The sequence below is a fragment of the Papio anubis genome, chromosome 11, assembly GCF_008728515.1.
Source record: "Papio anubis isolate 15944 chromosome 11, Panubis1.0, whole genome shotgun sequence".
NCBI classification, from domain to species: Eukaryota; Metazoa; Chordata; class Mammalia; order Primates; family Cercopithecidae; genus Papio; species Papio anubis.
The window spans coordinates 73,603,754-73,620,899 of NC_044986.1; the positions used below are offsets into that span (position 1 = coordinate 73,603,754).

The 17,146-nt window shown below is 42.7% G+C and overlaps 1 protein-coding gene across 47 annotated transcripts in view; it reads right to left on the reverse strand.

Moving 5' to 3' along the window:
• Positions 1 to 17,146, reverse strand: part of KCNMA1 (potassium calcium-activated channel subfamily M alpha 1) — a 766,524-nt gene that overhangs the window by 86,417 nt on the left and 662,961 nt on the right. For all 47 annotated transcript variants that reach the window (XM_021943995.2, XM_017962870.3, XM_017962890.2 and 44 more), the window contains one exon: positions 14,558 to 14,651. In XM_021943995.2, the coding sequence (XP_021799687.1) occupies positions 14,558 to 14,651 (94 nt within the window). The remainder of the gene's footprint in view (positions 1 to 14,557; positions 14,652 to 17,146) is intronic.

The following is a 17,146-nucleotide window of genomic DNA, read 5'->3' on the forward strand; positions in this document are numbered from 1 at the left end:
GCACAATAAATAAGCTCCTGCACCTTGAATCATAATCAATGTCCATGCTTTTATCTCTGATAGTGATTCAGCACCTCAGGTTTGGGAAGTCATTGTTCCTTCCTGCAAAACTGGCCATATAATTAGGACATTGTCCCAGCTATACTTAACCATTCTTGCAATGGAGCTATCTTTTCTGATTAATATTGCTAACACAAGACAGAAAATATACATAGGGTCAAATTCCATACATTTATTGTGAAGTGATTTTACCTTTTGAAATTCTATATTTCAACATCAGAGGGTGACTTTTATTTAGTTTTTACTGTTTGTCCCTCTGAAATGTCTCTGATACTTCCCACTTACATGTCAAGGGTACAGAGTGAGACAGCAATCTCCCTTCCATGACCCAAAAACCTAGGATTAAGCTTTTGAATATCTACCATGACCCTCCAATATGCTCCCCACTCCCAAATAAGGTGAGAAAAACTCTCTCACTGCATTTATTTGTGCCTGAGAATTTGCTTTTAGACTACACCAAATGACAAATACCATGTGAAGCAAACTTGCAAAGTTATCGTCAATGAACATGCTAGACTATTACAGGAACTGTAACATCTGATCTTAAAAGAAAAAGAATAATCCCACTCTGAGTAGCATCTCAGTGTCTGGATTGTTGAGAGGTCTTGAGGTATGTAAATCACCAGGTCATCTTCCAAATACTGAACTTAGTCAACGATGTTAAGATAAAAAGGCAGTTGCTGATAAGAACTATTTACAGATCAGGGTGAGAGCAAATTTTGAGGGATGTTTTTGTCCTTGAAGAGTCTTTAACAGCTGCATAGATATCTATTAATATTATCTGGAATAGGTAGGTAAACAACAGCCATCATGGAGAGGAGGTTTGAGAAAATGAACAAAATGAACTCTTTCTAGCCCTTGAAGAACATATTTCAGTTGCAAGAAGATTTTAGTAGACTTGCCCTGAAGATATAGAGTCAAGTTCAAATTCCCTTGCCCTGTTTACTGGTTGGAGAGAAAGTGTTATCTCAGGATGACCTGAGACCTGCCCCCAATGCATTTAGGATTTAAAAGATACTCAGAATTATGTTCCCATAATATCAGCAAGCAAGCAAATCAAACAGCAAGCTGGCAAAAAAACAAACAAACAAACACTTTTAGAAAATATGTGCCTTGGGGAAGAGGAGATACATTTTGGTTTGGTATATTTGATTCTTTCTGGGAAGGAGTCAGACATTGGTAACAGTGGCCTGCAACTTTCATCCAGAAAAGCAAATAAGCAAGCCTGATGATCAATCGCCCTTTAATAAAAAGAAAAAAAGACAGCTAATGTCAAGCTTCATTAACTGGGGTAGAGGGTTCCAGAAACCAGGCATAATTTGACACTGGAGCTACAAGCCATGATTTGCACTGGAACATCCAGAGGCATCCAGGAAGTCTTAGAGGTATGCCATGCTACACTCTACTCCCCACACATCTCTCAGCCTGGCTTGGACCATTTAAATATAAACAATCCAGGATTTCCCCCAAAGAGACTGACCTGAAGAACATCAAAAACCTCCCAGAACAGAGACATTACCCTCTCTGACCAGCTTGGTACTTGGAATTCTAACTTCAGTTTATTGAAACAGTAAAGCAACCAATAAGAATCCCCTATTCTGAGCATGGAATGCAGGATACAGTAATGATTAAGATAAAGTCTCTAGTCAAAGAGAGGTCCACAAGATAGCAGGAGAAAAAATACATATAAACCAATAGTTCAATAGTTATGGTACCTTGTGGCAAGTGTTACAGGAAAGTACAAGGTGATATGAGAATACCAAGAAAAAAGCTGTTCATATCCTCGTATTTGGGTAGCATTAAGGAAGGCTTTGCAAAGAAAGTAGCATTTGATCTGAACCATGGAAAGTGAAGAGGAATCTCAGCATGTTGCAGTGTTGATCCACTAATAGCCAGTAGGACCCACTCAGAGAATTGAGGCCCAAATGAAAAAGGCCAAATAATGGCACCTAAAACCATGGTTGAAGATGTCGGATACTATAGTGCCCAACCTAAGGCACAGAAGACTCAGACCAGGCCTTCCAGCTGTCTCCAGATGTGCAATGACAGTCAAGTAGAAGATGGATTAAACTGATTGAGTATGACTGATTGACAGCAGACTAAGAATGATGCATGAGATTTAGAGAGAACAAAAATCATGTTTCCAAAAAAGGAAGAGTGTTATAAAAACTGAAAGTAATTCGAAAATGAAATGAGTTGTTGCCCAAGACAGTGGGTTTTCTATCATTGAGACATTCCAGGAGAGCGAGGGATGCAGTGAGGATATGCATATAAAGGTTGGATGAGCCTAGAAGATCCTGAAGGTTTGAAACACTGTGCTGTCATTGGGGAAAGACACAGCTAGAAGAATTTTGAAAGTACTGGACCATTGCTGGATATCAGAAAGCTGGAGAGCCCTGAGTAGGCAAAGAAAGGTTGCTAGAGTGAAGATGAGAGCTAAGCAGCATGGGAGAGGGATTAATTTATGGCTCCAGTAAGGGCCAGCACTGTTACACACTCACTGGATTTCACAGTCTGGGAGTAAGCTGGGAACACAACTCATTCCAGCAACAACAGAGTCTGTAACTGTTTCTGGCCAGACAGTATAAATTTCTTTACCATGTCTGTTCCTGTAGTAATTTAAGGTACTTTAGGCTGGCTTATGCTGCAGAGAGATCTCTGGAACAGGTGGAGAGTGGACAGTCAGTTGGCCACAGGGACTAAATCAAAGTTTCTAAAGCTTCTATTACTAGAAGAAAGTCCAAGCATTTGCCGTTGAGCACACCAACCAACACTGCTACGACCCAGGGAAACCCAAAGGAATTGGACAGTTTGTTGTATGGAAAGGAGGATCATGAGAAATCTTCCTGAATAAGTGATCCCAACATCTTCAGTTTGCAAAATGATAGAGACCCACTTCCAAAGCCTCTCCCACAACTCCTCAAAGGCCAGTTAGTTGAAACCAAGGACCAGGATTAGATACTGTCTTTCACATCACAATGACATTACCTAAGTCTTCCACTCACAAAGTAATTTTCAATTTCCCTAAAAGGTGCCATAATTAATTCAAGGCTCATTTGTCACTTGCGACTTAGCCAATGTACATGCCTTATTTTAGGGTAATAGAAACTCTATGACGTGAGGTATATCTGCTGTTTCATCTTTATGGACTGAACTGTGTTCTCCCCCAAATTTTTATGTGAAGTCTTAACCCCCAGTACCTCAGAATATGACTGTATTTTGAAATATGGTCTTTAAAAAAGTAATTAAGTTAAAATTAGGTCATTGGGGTGAGTTATGATCCAATAGGACTGGTGTCCTTACAAGAAGAGGAAATTTGGGCCAGCTTTTCCATAGGAGGGAAGATTATGTGAAGACAGAGGGAAAAGACAGAGGTCTGCAATCCAAGAAGAGAGGTCTAGAACAGATCCTTCCCTCAGGAGCCTTGGGAGGAACCAACACTCCCAGACTTTTGTCTCAGACTTCTAGCCACTAGAACTGTGAGAAGCTCTGTTGTTTAAGACACTGGGTCTGTGATCCTTGATTACAGCATTCCTAGAAAATTAACACAATAGCCCACCTTGAAGAAAAACACGCACAATGTATCAGATATCCCTCAGCTGAAGGCCCCTGGCTGCCCTTCTTGAATCTTAAGTTTTTCTTGTCGACTTAAGGAGGGGCGGGGGAAGCATCCTGCCATTATTTCATGAATACATAGACATACATATGTAATACCCAGTATCTCCTCTAAAGGTTTTGGGTCAATATCCCTCCCCTCTCCAACCACCTTCTCTACCCACCACCAATATACAGGCATGTTAGATCTGCTCTGCCAGAGTGGTAACTTCTCTCCGTCTTTAACTTAGACATGCATTTGAGGATCAATGCCAATGACAGCCCAGCTTAAAGCAAAGAGGAAGCCTGAACACTAGCCAGCTAATTTGAGCAGTCTGACTTATACAGTCCGTCTCCAAATGGAGTGTTCAGGGGTTGATACCACTAAGGGCAGGAAACCACCTATGTCCTTAATGACAATATATCATAGTGTTTAAGCGGCCTGGCTCTAGAGTCAAAATATCTGTCTTCAAGGCTTGGCTCATCTATTACTTGCTAAGTTGTACATTGCCTAAGTTTCTTCATCTGTAAAATGGGAATGTTAATCATTAGCATTATTCAATGGATTCCATTTGAGGATTACACAAGTAAAGACATTTCATGCCCTGAATATACCATCTGACCTAGAGCATGCCCTCAAGAAGTGTTAACGAGTCTTATGATTATCATCCTTCACACTTTGCTTAGGACCCACTCATGTATTAGTAGCTCTGATTATAGTGAAAGGAGGTAGGGGAGGGAGAGCATTTCAATAATAAAGATATAGAGCTACTGCTATTATTTCTACTACTGCTACTACTGTTACTACTACTATTGCTGCTACTAGTACTATTACCATTGTTGTTACTATGATGAATAGCTGCCATGAGTCGAACCCTTCCAAATGTTGATGCACTAAAACTTTTACCTACGTTTCATGATTCGCTAATCACAAGAAAAGCTGTAGGTAATTTATGTTATTATCGAGCTCTGTGTATACATGGGTAACAGAATAGATAAGTAACATGTTCAGGTGGCACAGCCAGTGAGAGAAGAGGCAAAGCCTCAACACAAAGGTCTACTTGGCTGAAGGCCAGTGCTGCTGGGTGCCCACAGCAGACCCTCCCACTTTCAGGAGGCAGCCATATCTTGTTCATTCTCCATCAAAACACCCAAAGTGGCAGTGCCCTAAGCAACCAAGAAAGGGAAACCAGCATCGCAGGCACTTATAAATGCACCACTTATATGAATGATTAGTGGAAATTCACCCCATAACCCTTGCATCTCGGCTCACCCTCCAATGTCCACAGCTAGAAATTCAGCGTGCCCAAAGTCAAATAAGGAATACAGGCATGGCCAGGTATGGTGGCTCATGCCTGTAATCTCAGCGTTTTGGATGGCTGAGGTGGGCAGATCACTGGAGCTCAGGAGTTTGAGACTGGCCTAGGCAACATGGCAAAACTCCATCTCTACAAAAAATACAAAAATTAGCCAGGCAGATGGTGCACGCCTGTAGTCCCAGGCACTCAGGAGGCTGAGGCATGAGAATCACTTGAACCCAGGAGGTTGAGGCTGCCAGTGAGCCGAGATCACACTACTACTGTGCTCCAGCCTGGCAACAGAGCCAGATCCTGTCTTAAAAAAAAAAAGAACATAGGCATACCTCATTTTATTCCACTTGGCTGTATTGCACTTTGCAGATATTATATATTTTTTTTTCGAATTGAAGGTTTATTTTTTCATTGCTAGAGCACAGGCAGAGTAGATTTCACATAATTCTTAAGGCCTCTAGGATTTTCAGAATGGTAAATGAGCTTTTACTTCAACTTAAAGTCACCAGCTGCATTAGTTCCAAACAAGAATCAGCCTTTCCTTTGAAGCTTTGAAGTCAGGCATTTACAACTGTTTACAGCATGACATACTGAATATTTTAATCCTGCTGTTGAGACCTACTGCTCAGAGAAAAAGATTTCTTTTGAGATGTTACTGTGCACTGATAATGCACCCAATTATTCAAGAGCTCTGACGGAGATGTATAAGATGAATGCTGTTTCCATACCTGCTGGAACAACCATTCTGCAGCCCATGGATCAAGAAGTAATTTTGACTTTCAAGACTTATTACGTAAGAAATATATTTAATAAGGCTATCACTGCCATAGTGATTCCTTTGACAAATCTGGGCAAAATAAATTGAAAAGTTTCTGAAAAAGAATCGCCATCCTAGATGCTAATAAGAACATTCGTGATTCATGGGAGGAAGTCAAAATATCAACAGCAGTTTGGAAGAAGTGGATTCCAACCCTCATGGATGACTTTGAGGGTTTTAAGACTTCAGTGGAGGAAGTAACAGCAGCTGTGGTAGAAATAGTAAGAGAACTAGAATTAGAGGTGGACCCTGAACATGTGACTGAATTGCTGTAATCTCATGATCAAACTTGAACGGATGAGGAATTGTTTCTTATGGGTTAGAAAAGAAAGTGGTCTCTTGAGATGGAAGCTACTCCTAGTGAAGATTCTGTGATTACTGTTGAAATGACAACACAGGATTTAGAATAGTGCATAAACATAGTTGATGAAGCAGTAGCAGAGTATGAAAGGATTGACTCCAATTTTGAAAGAAGTTCTACTCTGGGTAAAATGCTATCCAACAGCATCACATGCTACAGAGAAATATTTTGTCAAAGGAAGAGTCAGTCGATGCAGCAATCTTCATTGTTGTCTTATTTTAAGAAATTGCCACAGCCACCACAATCTTCAGCTACCACCCCCTGATCAGACAGCAGCCATCAACACTGAGGCAAGACACTCTAGCAGCAAGAAAATTAAAACTCACTGATGACTCAGATGATTACTAGCATTTTTAGGAGTATTTTAATGAAGGTATGTACACACTTAATAGACTACAGAAGAGTGTAAACCTAACTTTTATATGTATTAGAAAACAAACAAACAAAAATGTATGCTGCTTGCTTTATTGCGATATTCACTTTGTTGTGGAGGCCTGGAACTGAGCCTGCAATATCTCTGAGGTGTGCCTGCAAAAGATCTTTGTTTTGAGGATTTGCAGAGCAAGAAATGCCACTTGGTATCAATTAATCTCAGGAAGTGAACTAAATGCCTTGCTACAACAGAAACACAAAAAAAACTCGCCTTGAAGACACAGCCTAAAGCAAAACCACAAATCCCTTTTCTAGCAAACCCACTGTGAGGAAGCTGATATCATATTTTAAAGTAAACAATTTCCCTTACAGGCAAAGACAGCCAATCCCTGTTCCTTCTGTGGCACTGGGTTCAATGCTGGACTTCAGAAATTTACATTAAAGTACAAATAACCAGCCAAACACACAAAAATGTTATGAAAAAGGAAAGTTACAAAATGGCTGGAAAATTGCATTCTTTTCTCGCTTGATTTTCAAGACCTTGTGTCTTATCACACGATGAGGACTTCTCTGTCATTATGAGCATCCCATCCAAATTAAGGGCACCCTACAGTGGTCTCCCTGGGAGATGAGAGACTTGATTAAAAGGAGGTGAATTTCTCATCCCTCCGTGGGCCTTTTATCCAAGCTGCAAATACTGACTTTATTGAGCATCTATTATGTAAGGCACTATGACGGGGCTAACAGGACTTTTCTCAGGCTTCACTGTTTGGCTCAAGTGTTCCTCATAAAGCCATCATCCTGAACAGCCAGAGAGACTGAAGTAATATTCCCTTCCTAGGAACTTCTAGAGATGCTCCTTCAGCGATAATAATTTCCATGTCTGTTTTATCCATTAGATGGTGAACTATTTAGGGGCAGGGATCTATTTTGCTCTTCCATGTATTTCCAGAATCCAGCAGAGGATGCAACCAAACTAACAAGAGGAATTAATGAATCACCTCTAGTCCCCCAACACTCTTTCAGCAGTCAACAGAGACTCAGCAAACCTTTTGTGGAGATCAAAAACGTGTGCAGTGAGAACCCATTTACCTTTGATATCTTGTCACAATTTGTTTTTGGACAATCAGGGTTCTTGCAACATTTTTCATTCACAGGGAGGGTGTATGAATTAGGACACAGAGCATTTGCTATAAAAAGGGCATTGTGATGTGAAGGACAACCCTAAATTATGTCTCTAACCAGTCAAAGCTGCCTGAAGTTCACCAGAAGCCAGCTGCTGTAACTAATCAGCAGGGAGGACCCGTGTGATGGCAACAGTGGTCGAGACAGATGTTCTTAATTAAGCAACTATTTGGTTCTCCAGTGCAAAATCTGAACACTTCTGAGAGATGGGCCTCTATCATTTCAAGCACCTCTCACTGTTCTCATTCTTAAAAAGAGTGGTCCTCAAACTGTGGCCCAGACCAGCCGCATCAGCATCACCTGGAAGTTTGACAGAAATGCAAATTTCCAATCCCCAGGCCAGATCTGCTGAATTAGACTGTGTAGGGCTGTGGCCCAGCAAGCTATATTTTAACAAAGCCCTCCAGGTGATTCTGACACCTGCTAAAGTATGAGAACCACCGCTATAAAGTTTTGCCCAGATGGAGAATCTATATGGCTTGAGTAAATCCTACCCGTTAGCAATTGTCAACAACACACAGATTATGAAGCTGTAGTTCTATTCAGCAAAGCCAGGACTACAGGGAGGCAAGGGAGGTGACTAGGGTGCAAAATTGAAGGAGGTGCCTCACATTCTGGGTGCCTACTCTGATTCTCTGTGACTCTGTGGAACTCGAGGCATTGTGTCCACACTTGATTCTTGATGGGGATTTACTGACTAGATGCTGCACAAATGACTCTCTCTTGCTGACTTCTCTTCCCATGAGCTAATCAGCAAATAAATTTAAACAAGCAAATTAAATACTAGTCCTTGCAAATTGCAATACTTACAATTCAGTGTTCTACCCTTTTTTAACAACATGGTATCTAGTCGCTAAGACCTTGAGCACAATGTTCAAGAGTATCAGGCCACATAGGTGGATCTCAGCCTGTATCAGACACAGGAGGCTGGATTAGGTCTTAGGTGGTCTCCTCAAAAGGGCTCATAGTTGGGTGTTCAGCACCATAAATGGTTCCAACTGGATCTGCCTCATTCTTGGGTGCCTTGGCTCCTGAGTGATTACTATTTCCTGATACTTCCTGAGGATTTGCAGAGCAAATCCTGGCTCCTGCCTTAACTCATCCTTCAACAGGGCTTCCACTCTCCTGATAACAATCGTCACCCCTGAGACACCACTGCCCACCACCCTCCCCCCATCTCCCACTTGATGGCCATCCCTGGGGCCACACTGACAAAACTCTGAGGCCAGGCTCTAGCCAGACCCTGGCAGAACTAGGGTCCTTTTCAATTTCTCTGCATCTATCTACTTGCATTATTTTCCCTGCTGCCACCTAAGATGTCATCTCTTGTTAGGCAGTCAGCATTCTCAGAAAAAGGAAATTGTTGCCTTTATGTTTGGGAGACAGCCTGGGAGAACCAATATGTTCATCAGTCCTAGAGGAGGTTGTACAAGATGCTCTTGAAACAAGAGGGCAAGGTCACGACCATCTGCTGAGCATGAACTTGTCCAGGGACCTGTGTGGTCCACCCAAGCCTTGGTACCATGACACCAACTATTTCTTTCTTTTCCAGTCCTGGGGGAGGCCTGTCATATGCTATCAGTTTGTGCATTAAGAGGCCAATTTACTCAGCTAAGCTGTCCCTGCCTTCCTTCTTTCTTTTGCCCAGTGGAAGGAATTGTGAGGGTGACTTGGCTCAGGCCATTTTGCCATTTTCTATTACTAAAATCTTTCATGTTAGCAGGCTCTGATGTGGGAAGTCCTAACAAAATGACCCCATGAAAGGTTTGACTCAAAAGAGAGGCAATGAGACTTAACAAGTAGATGAGTTTATTTCACTTAATGACCAGGAGATGCCCAAGAGAATAATCTGTTTTCCTCAAATCATATTTTGCCTCCCATTCAGGAAACTAATGTCTAATATTTTCTGGGTCTCCTGACAAGAAATTCTCCTCAAAATGTTCAATTTTTCTGTTCTGGGTGTTGTCAATTATCCTTGCAAGCCCAGCTGGGTGCTATCTGTGTAAATTGTCCACCTGATACATCCTACATAAATCCTCATGGTCTGTGCTACTCTATCTTACTCCAGGTCTCAGGACTGATGTCAGGAATTATGTGTGTCCTTGGGAAAACTATGTATCCCAGTCCTGGTCTACTATTCTACAGCAAACCCTGAATGGCTTAGCACCCAAATGGCCTTGGCAGAGGCTGGGGTTGGGTGGGCCTTCTATTTCACACCTCTGTGCTTATGTAGTGTGTGTCTCAGAAATATCCTGATGGAGGACTCCAAACTCTTCCCTCTGCTGCCACCAGTGACTCTCCCAAAACACAAGTTAGGTTACTGCCTCCTCAAAAACCTTCAGGGGTTCCCCAATGCCTATGACAAGCAAAGCCTTCATGACTGGGTGCCAGAATACTTACATTCTCCACTCCATCTAGGCCACTCCAAAGACCCCTGGCTACAGCCACACTCAGGCATTTACTGTGGTCTCAGCATGTCCCTATTTCCTCCATCATCCTAATTAGGGAAAACTTGCCTAGATTTACCAGACTTTACATCTCTGTGTGTCAACATCCTCACCTGTAAAACGGGGGCAAGAGTAATACCTACTTATAGAGTTGTAGTTAGGACTCAGTGAGTCACAGGCATCCAGTCTCAGAATGATGCCTGGCATCTGGTAAACCTAGACAGGTAATATTATTAGTCGAGCATTCTCCTTATGGTATGGAACTAGGTTTAATAAGATCTCCTCCTAAACCAGGCTCAGCCTCCCAAACCAGAGGTAATGACAGCTCTTTCTGTTCTCACAGCCCATGCTAGTGGAACCCCCAACTTGTTCTTACCCAATTCTGTGCTTTTATGTGCTTGTCTTCTCCTCTGTTAAACTATAAGCATTTTGAAGACAGGGATCTAGTCTAATCCATTAGACTGTGCAGAAGTTCTTTAAGGGATCTAAAGTTTAGCACTTTAGATCCCTTAAAGAACAGATTCCTTAAAGAACTTCCATGACAACTTGCACATAGTAGGTTCTCGCTGAATATTTGCTGGATGGGAATTAATCTGAGAAAAAGATTAAAAGCAGGCAGTCAAAGTGCACAGACTTTTTGGATTCCATGTGAGGATTCAGTGTGAGAACCCAGGTGTTTACTCCTTACCAACTACCCACTGGAGAAATCTCATCACCCCAAAAAGCATGTGTAAAATACAACTATGTGGAGGTGGCTCTGGAATAAACTGAATGTGATTGTAACCAGGGATCCTGAATGGAGATTTCAGGAATCCACGAATTTACTTCAACTGTGGTCAAAAGGGGATCCAATGTACTTTTTATTTTTTCCTAGAGAGACTTCCTAGAGAGTTTTCATTGAAGGTTCATAGGGTTGGTAAGGCCCCCAAATTAAGACCTCTTGACTTAGCTATTCAGAGACAAAGTTTGTGCCCCTCTAGGGCTTTACAAATGAGGAAAGATGTAGCTATCCTTACAAGGCACCACCCCACTAAGTAGGGAGAATTGGGCAACGGGTGCTTCATGATTTTAGGGAAGGCTCCTTCAATAATTCCATGTTAAGAGACCAGCAAGGAAGGGAAATAATAGGCAGAGGGAGCCGGGGACTTGGAAGCCTCCACGGCTCACTCCTCCTCAGCGGGTGTGGAGCCAAAATTTATCCATCATTACATGTGTGTCCTCAATCTGGGGCCCAGACACTCGCCATTCAGCTCTGTCTGGACGTGAGGATTGTTTTCTGTTGAGGTGACTCAAAAACATACTACCTCAGGATTCAGACATAGAAAACAAGGCTGCTCACCTAATGATCATGCAGAGTTAAGTGACACTTAAACACTAGGGTAAACCCGATACCAGAACAAAGGGAAGGAAAAGACCATTAGTGCAGAGTCCCCGTTGCATCTCCTGCTGGCAGATGATTTGGAAGGAGCCTTCACGCAGGAGCCTGTTTTATTTGCAGAAGCCACAGTGGTAAATTAAAGCCCATCCTAGCCCATTCCGGGCTCTCCAGTTCCTCTTGGAGCTATTCCTATCGCTGCCCATAGGCCACTAAAACCTGCCCACATTCAGAATGATTGATTCTGCTCAAACTGCAAGCCACAAACTCATGTCGAAAAATCCACTTCAAATCAGTCATTAGCTTCCTTTATGGATTTTTCAGGTCATGAGGAATAGGACCTGAAAGTCCCATTTACTGGAGAGTAGAAAGCAGGTGTCGGAAGAGGCGGGGGCAACTGGAAAAGCCACAGGGAGCTGGGGGAGCCCTTGTTTTCTACCAATCAACAAAGGGGATTTAGCCAAAATTTACCCATGACTTCATTGCCAGTGCCAGATATTCAAATGCAAACCAAAGGGCCCTGGGGTCTTTCTGTATACTGGGAGTCAAGGGAAACGGAGAGAGGGCTCAGCAGGGGCCCATCTTTGCTCCCAGGTCAGATGGAGGATATGGAGCACCTGGGACATAGAAAGACATGGTAAGGGAGGAGTGTCTAAGACTTTCTCACTTGTCATGGGATGGTCCATTCCAGCTGGGCTACGAGGGAGACCATGGTGGGCTGGTGGGATAAGGCATCCCAGCGACAGGAACTGAGGCCTTAGCAGCAGCCCAAAGGCAACCAACACAAGAAGCCCGAGTTCTGTAGCTTGGCAAGTTTCCGCTCACCACCTGACCCACGTTTAGCAATTCTGATGTACCGTGAAGCAGACAGCTCCAGCCCAGGATGACTGCCTCCCTCAGCCCCTCTCCGGCAAGGAATGAAAGCAAGATCCACTTTGAAAATTCTCCCCCATCATGCAAACTGACATAGGCATGCTTTTCAAAAACCCACAGCCAATCTGTTGATCATTACTTATTTACAAAGGCCTTCGGGCAGAAAGTCCTGTAAAAACCATACTTGATACGATATACACTAGCTTTTTCTGCTTGTGGAAAAAAAGTCCCCCCAAGGCTACCTCAAACCATCACTTTCTATTGCACATAAAATGTAGCGTGTAACACTAAAGTATTTAATATATATGGTATAATATATCTACAGGAAAGGCATTTGTGTAGAAGTATGTTACCCTGGATTTGGTAATTTGATGTTTTGCTGAAGGCTACGACTTAAAAAAGCCTCCACCTCATACAGAAGACCTGTCATCTTAGTACCCAAGAGCCAACAGAATAAAGAAGTAGCCTTAAGCAGCAAAACTTTGACACAGCTTTGAAGCATATGAAAACAGTATAACTCCTCAGAATTATTATTACTCAAGATCAAAGAAATGAGCCATACTTTACATAGCAAACAGGGACAGGGAATTTGGCTCCAACGGTTTCAGATTTTTCAGACTTCTCTTTATTTATTTATTTGCTTCTCTAAATTTAGGCAAAGGAAAGTGGCTGGGCTTTTCTCTACTTTAAATGGGAATAACTATTAGAATTAGATAAGGCGATTACCTAAAGGTGAGTAAATAGGAAATGAATGCTAGCATGACAACTGGCGTCATAAAAACGAAAAGCTTGGCAGTTGGCACATTTTATTCCTCCTCATAAACTGTAAACAAGCATGTAAATCAGCAACACCCAAGGAAGGCTGGGTGAATGGGAAGGCAGAGAACTTTTAAGGAAACATTTAACAGGAATAGACGGGGATATGAAAAAGGAGTTGGGTGGAGTGGGTCTTCCACGGAGAACCTGTGTCCTCAACCATATGAAGAAAGACTGCCCTTGCCTATTTTCCAGAAAGGTAGACATGGAGGGCCAGGGACATGCAAATGTTACTGAAGATGGGGAATGGAAATCACCACTATTGTATTTCAAAAATCAAAGCCAGTGGTCATGACAAGAGAAAAGTAATGTCAAGATGGCAGGCATTTCCGGAGCAGCAACCACATAGGGTGAGCAGTGCAAATCTGAAATCACTCCTATTTCATTTGGGTGGTAGAGAGTCAGGATGTCAGAGGAAAAAAATGCTGGGATTGGCAGATGAATTGAAGACAAAAATGAGAGATAAAAGATGGAGAGGCCAAGAAGAGGAAACTGTAGAACGCTGTTGAAATTTGACTTCACTTACTATTTACCAGAGGAAGCCATAGTCAAGAAAGAAGTGAGGGAGAAAGAGAGAGAAGGAGGAACGAAGGGAGGGAGGGGGGAAGAAGGGAAGGAGGGAGGGGGAAAGGAGGAAGGGAGGGAGCAAAGGAAGGAAGGAAGGAAGGAACGAACGAACGAACGAATGAACGAAGGAAGGAAGGAAGGAAGGAAGGGAACGTGTACATGCATGCTCTATTTCATAATTAATATTGCTTTTAGCCTGAGCAGAACTGTATTACTTCTGAACTTTGCTTTGGCAAGTCCACAGATTATTAGACTTTTTTTTATCAGTCAAAATCAATTAACAGAAATTTGATTTCAATCGACAGGATAAAAGGAAGGTAATCTTCAGGTTCATTTTTGATTGTGATGATACATCTCACATATGGCCTTAAGTACAGAAAACAGTCCTCGGAGGGACTCCAGCAGAAAGAGACTGCCGCAGGCAAACTAACCACACGAGTTCCTCTGATTGGTTACCGCCGTCATTAGTGCCACTGCTGTTTAGGAACTACACACAGACAGGACATGGTGACAGCTAAGACTTTAAAGCCTATGTATTTTTCAAACAGCTTTTCAAACTGTTTTTCATGACAGAATTTTTTCAGCTCTATCATTAACTGCTGACAAGCTGACAGAATAAATACTCCAGCCTTTAAGAAGCCATCTAACGATCTCGGTCCCCTCCCCCACCCTGGGCTTGCTGGGGAGGGGAGACTCTGGGCCTGGCAGGGTGAGGAGGGGGCGAGGGGAGGAAGAGAACGGCTAAGAGGGAAACCGTGGGCAACCAACCCCTCTCCTTACCTCATCAGCTTAGGCGAGGAGTTGGGTGAGTTCCGCATGCCTCCATTCCGTTGCTTTTTTTTTGGTGATAGCGTTGACGGCTGCTCATCTTCAACTGGAAATACAGGCAGCTCATGAGATTATGAACAGTTTGAGGGCAGACTGTGAAATACAGGCAAAATATCAAAGGACACACACTCAAGGCTCAGTCACTCACTAGGAATTCATGGCTGTCTTTTAGGACCCAATGACAAAGACCAAATGTGTTAGTCAAACAAGCTGGCTTAGAGAAGGTGAAGGCATCACCTCTTTACACTCCAGCCTTTGAACATGCACTTTAAACAGACTGAAATAGTTTGTAAACACCCTGCCGTAAGAAAAAGAAAAAAGAAAAAAGAAATCATGATTTATCTGTATACCAAAAAACAAAAAAAAAACTTATGAACAATCATTATTCCTAGAGTTAATTTTGGTTACTTTGCTTTGCCCAGTAATCGAGTGCATTTTTTTGTAACCAAAATCAGAAATAAAGTTGTATTTGAAATGTCGGCATAACTGCCAGCCTGCTGCTTCTCCAGATGAACCAACTTAGCTGGTTCCTAATCCCTGCATGCCAGAGAAAGAGCATTGAAAAGAGGCAAGGATTCAAGGTCTTGACAGCCAATGTTTCAATCACGTCGGGGCACATTGGCGCATGCTGGCTCAAGAATCCCAAGCCCAACTCAGCTTTTATCCCTCCAACTGCCAGGAGGGAGGGCTTGTGGGGCTGTGCCAATGGGGTCCTTTCTTAACCCATGAAGACAGGAGCACCGGGACTGGTGAGGTTGGAGGAGAGCCCCAGAATGGAGGAGGAGGTTGCCATTGAATGAAATCTCTGATGATGAGGCAGCGGGGCAGGGATGGAGGGCAGCACAGGGGATTGGAAACCAAAAGCTGTTTTCCAAATATCTAAACCACACAGATCGCTAAGCAATGTGAAGCTTCACTTAGAAACACCACAGCACACTCTACTGCTCTTGCCCAAAGACACCCACTAATAAGCTTTGCAGATGTATTAGCCTGCATCATGCTTCTTTTTAAGAGAACTGCTTGATAATTAGCAGATGCAAACCCAGCCTGTCACCCAAGGGCATCAGCGGCAAAATTCTAGTCCTCCTCTCCCCACCCCCACAATTCAGGCTAAAGCTGTAATGTCAAGAAGGAAAAATAGTATCTTCAGATTCTTATAGTTGACTGCAACACAGACTAGGAGGAAAGCACCCCTGAAACTCAGAATGCACGGCAGTTACCTTAAAGCTAAGAAGAGAAATATTAGCAGTGATGACATCAAAAGAAGCTTTGATATATGTTAATGGTGTAGGAGTCTTAGATTGGGGAGAAAGTGCCATGTCAGCTACTTGGTATTATTCAGGAAGACCCATATTAGAGCATGCATTATATGGTACTTCCCTGAAAATGCTAAATAAATTTAGTAGGTTATGATACATGGTTCCAAGGCAATTTTAATAATCCAACTACCCTCCAAACCTGCTTCAAAGTATTACACATTTTACACTCTCCTATTCTGCTGTCAGTTTGGGCTTGTCTAAATCCTGGCTGATGCAGAAAAAGGGAATAACTCTGGTGTAAGGTGAGAGTGAGACCAGAAGAAATGAAGGCAAGAAAGCACCTGCAAACACCCACAGCCCACCCCCGGTACCAGCTGCTTCCTCTGACACCCACCAGGGCCCATGCTCAGGCTGCGACCGTATCAGTCATTTAGAGCTCCAGGCAGAGACTATGTGGCTGGGATAATATCGCATCTTATCAGAAATGAGTATCCAAAGCAAATCACACAGAGACTAAACAGCACTTAAAAGATTAAAGGAAATAAATACAAGCCACATAAATGGTATTGAAAAAAATCACTTAGAGTTGATATGCATCTCTCGGCAAGCAAACAGGCACTCTGAGCTTGACCTGAATTAATCTTCCTTTCACAGGATAGGGGACCAGGCATCCGAGGCAATAATGCGGTAGAAAGGCAGTGAGGGTGTATGTGTGTGTGTGTGAGTGTGTATAAGTATACTTTCGCACTTTCCCCATCTTAGAATGAAGTAGAAAGTCTTGCACTGACTAGACCTATAAGACAAGGTCATCTTTTAATATGGGCCGCTTGCAATTGGTATATTGTGTTCAGGGTGACCTAGATTGGTTGTGTAGCATGCTGGAGCAAATAACATGTGTGTGTTTGTGTGCGTGCATGTGAGTCGCTCTAGTCAGGGTGCAAGTTCTGTTTTTCTCATCTTAAGGTTATAATTCAGTTGGCCTTCTTAAGGTTGTAATCCCACATCCAAAGGTCTTTTATCTAACCTAGTCTACCACGGCTAGCGTTTTTCAAGGTCACCAGATGTTACCACGGTTGTGTCCAGTTACACAATGAATCTAGATGAGTTAAGACCTGAACAGAAGTCATCCTCCCTAGCATGCCTGTGGGATTCTTTTGCTTAGCATTTGCTTCCCTGTTTGCATTGGGCCTATAACAAATAATTCTCTTTGGTTAAGTGGCCATTATCTTTACATCTTGTTGCTAGCTGTTGGCCCACACTGATCTTCAGATGGAAGAGTTGC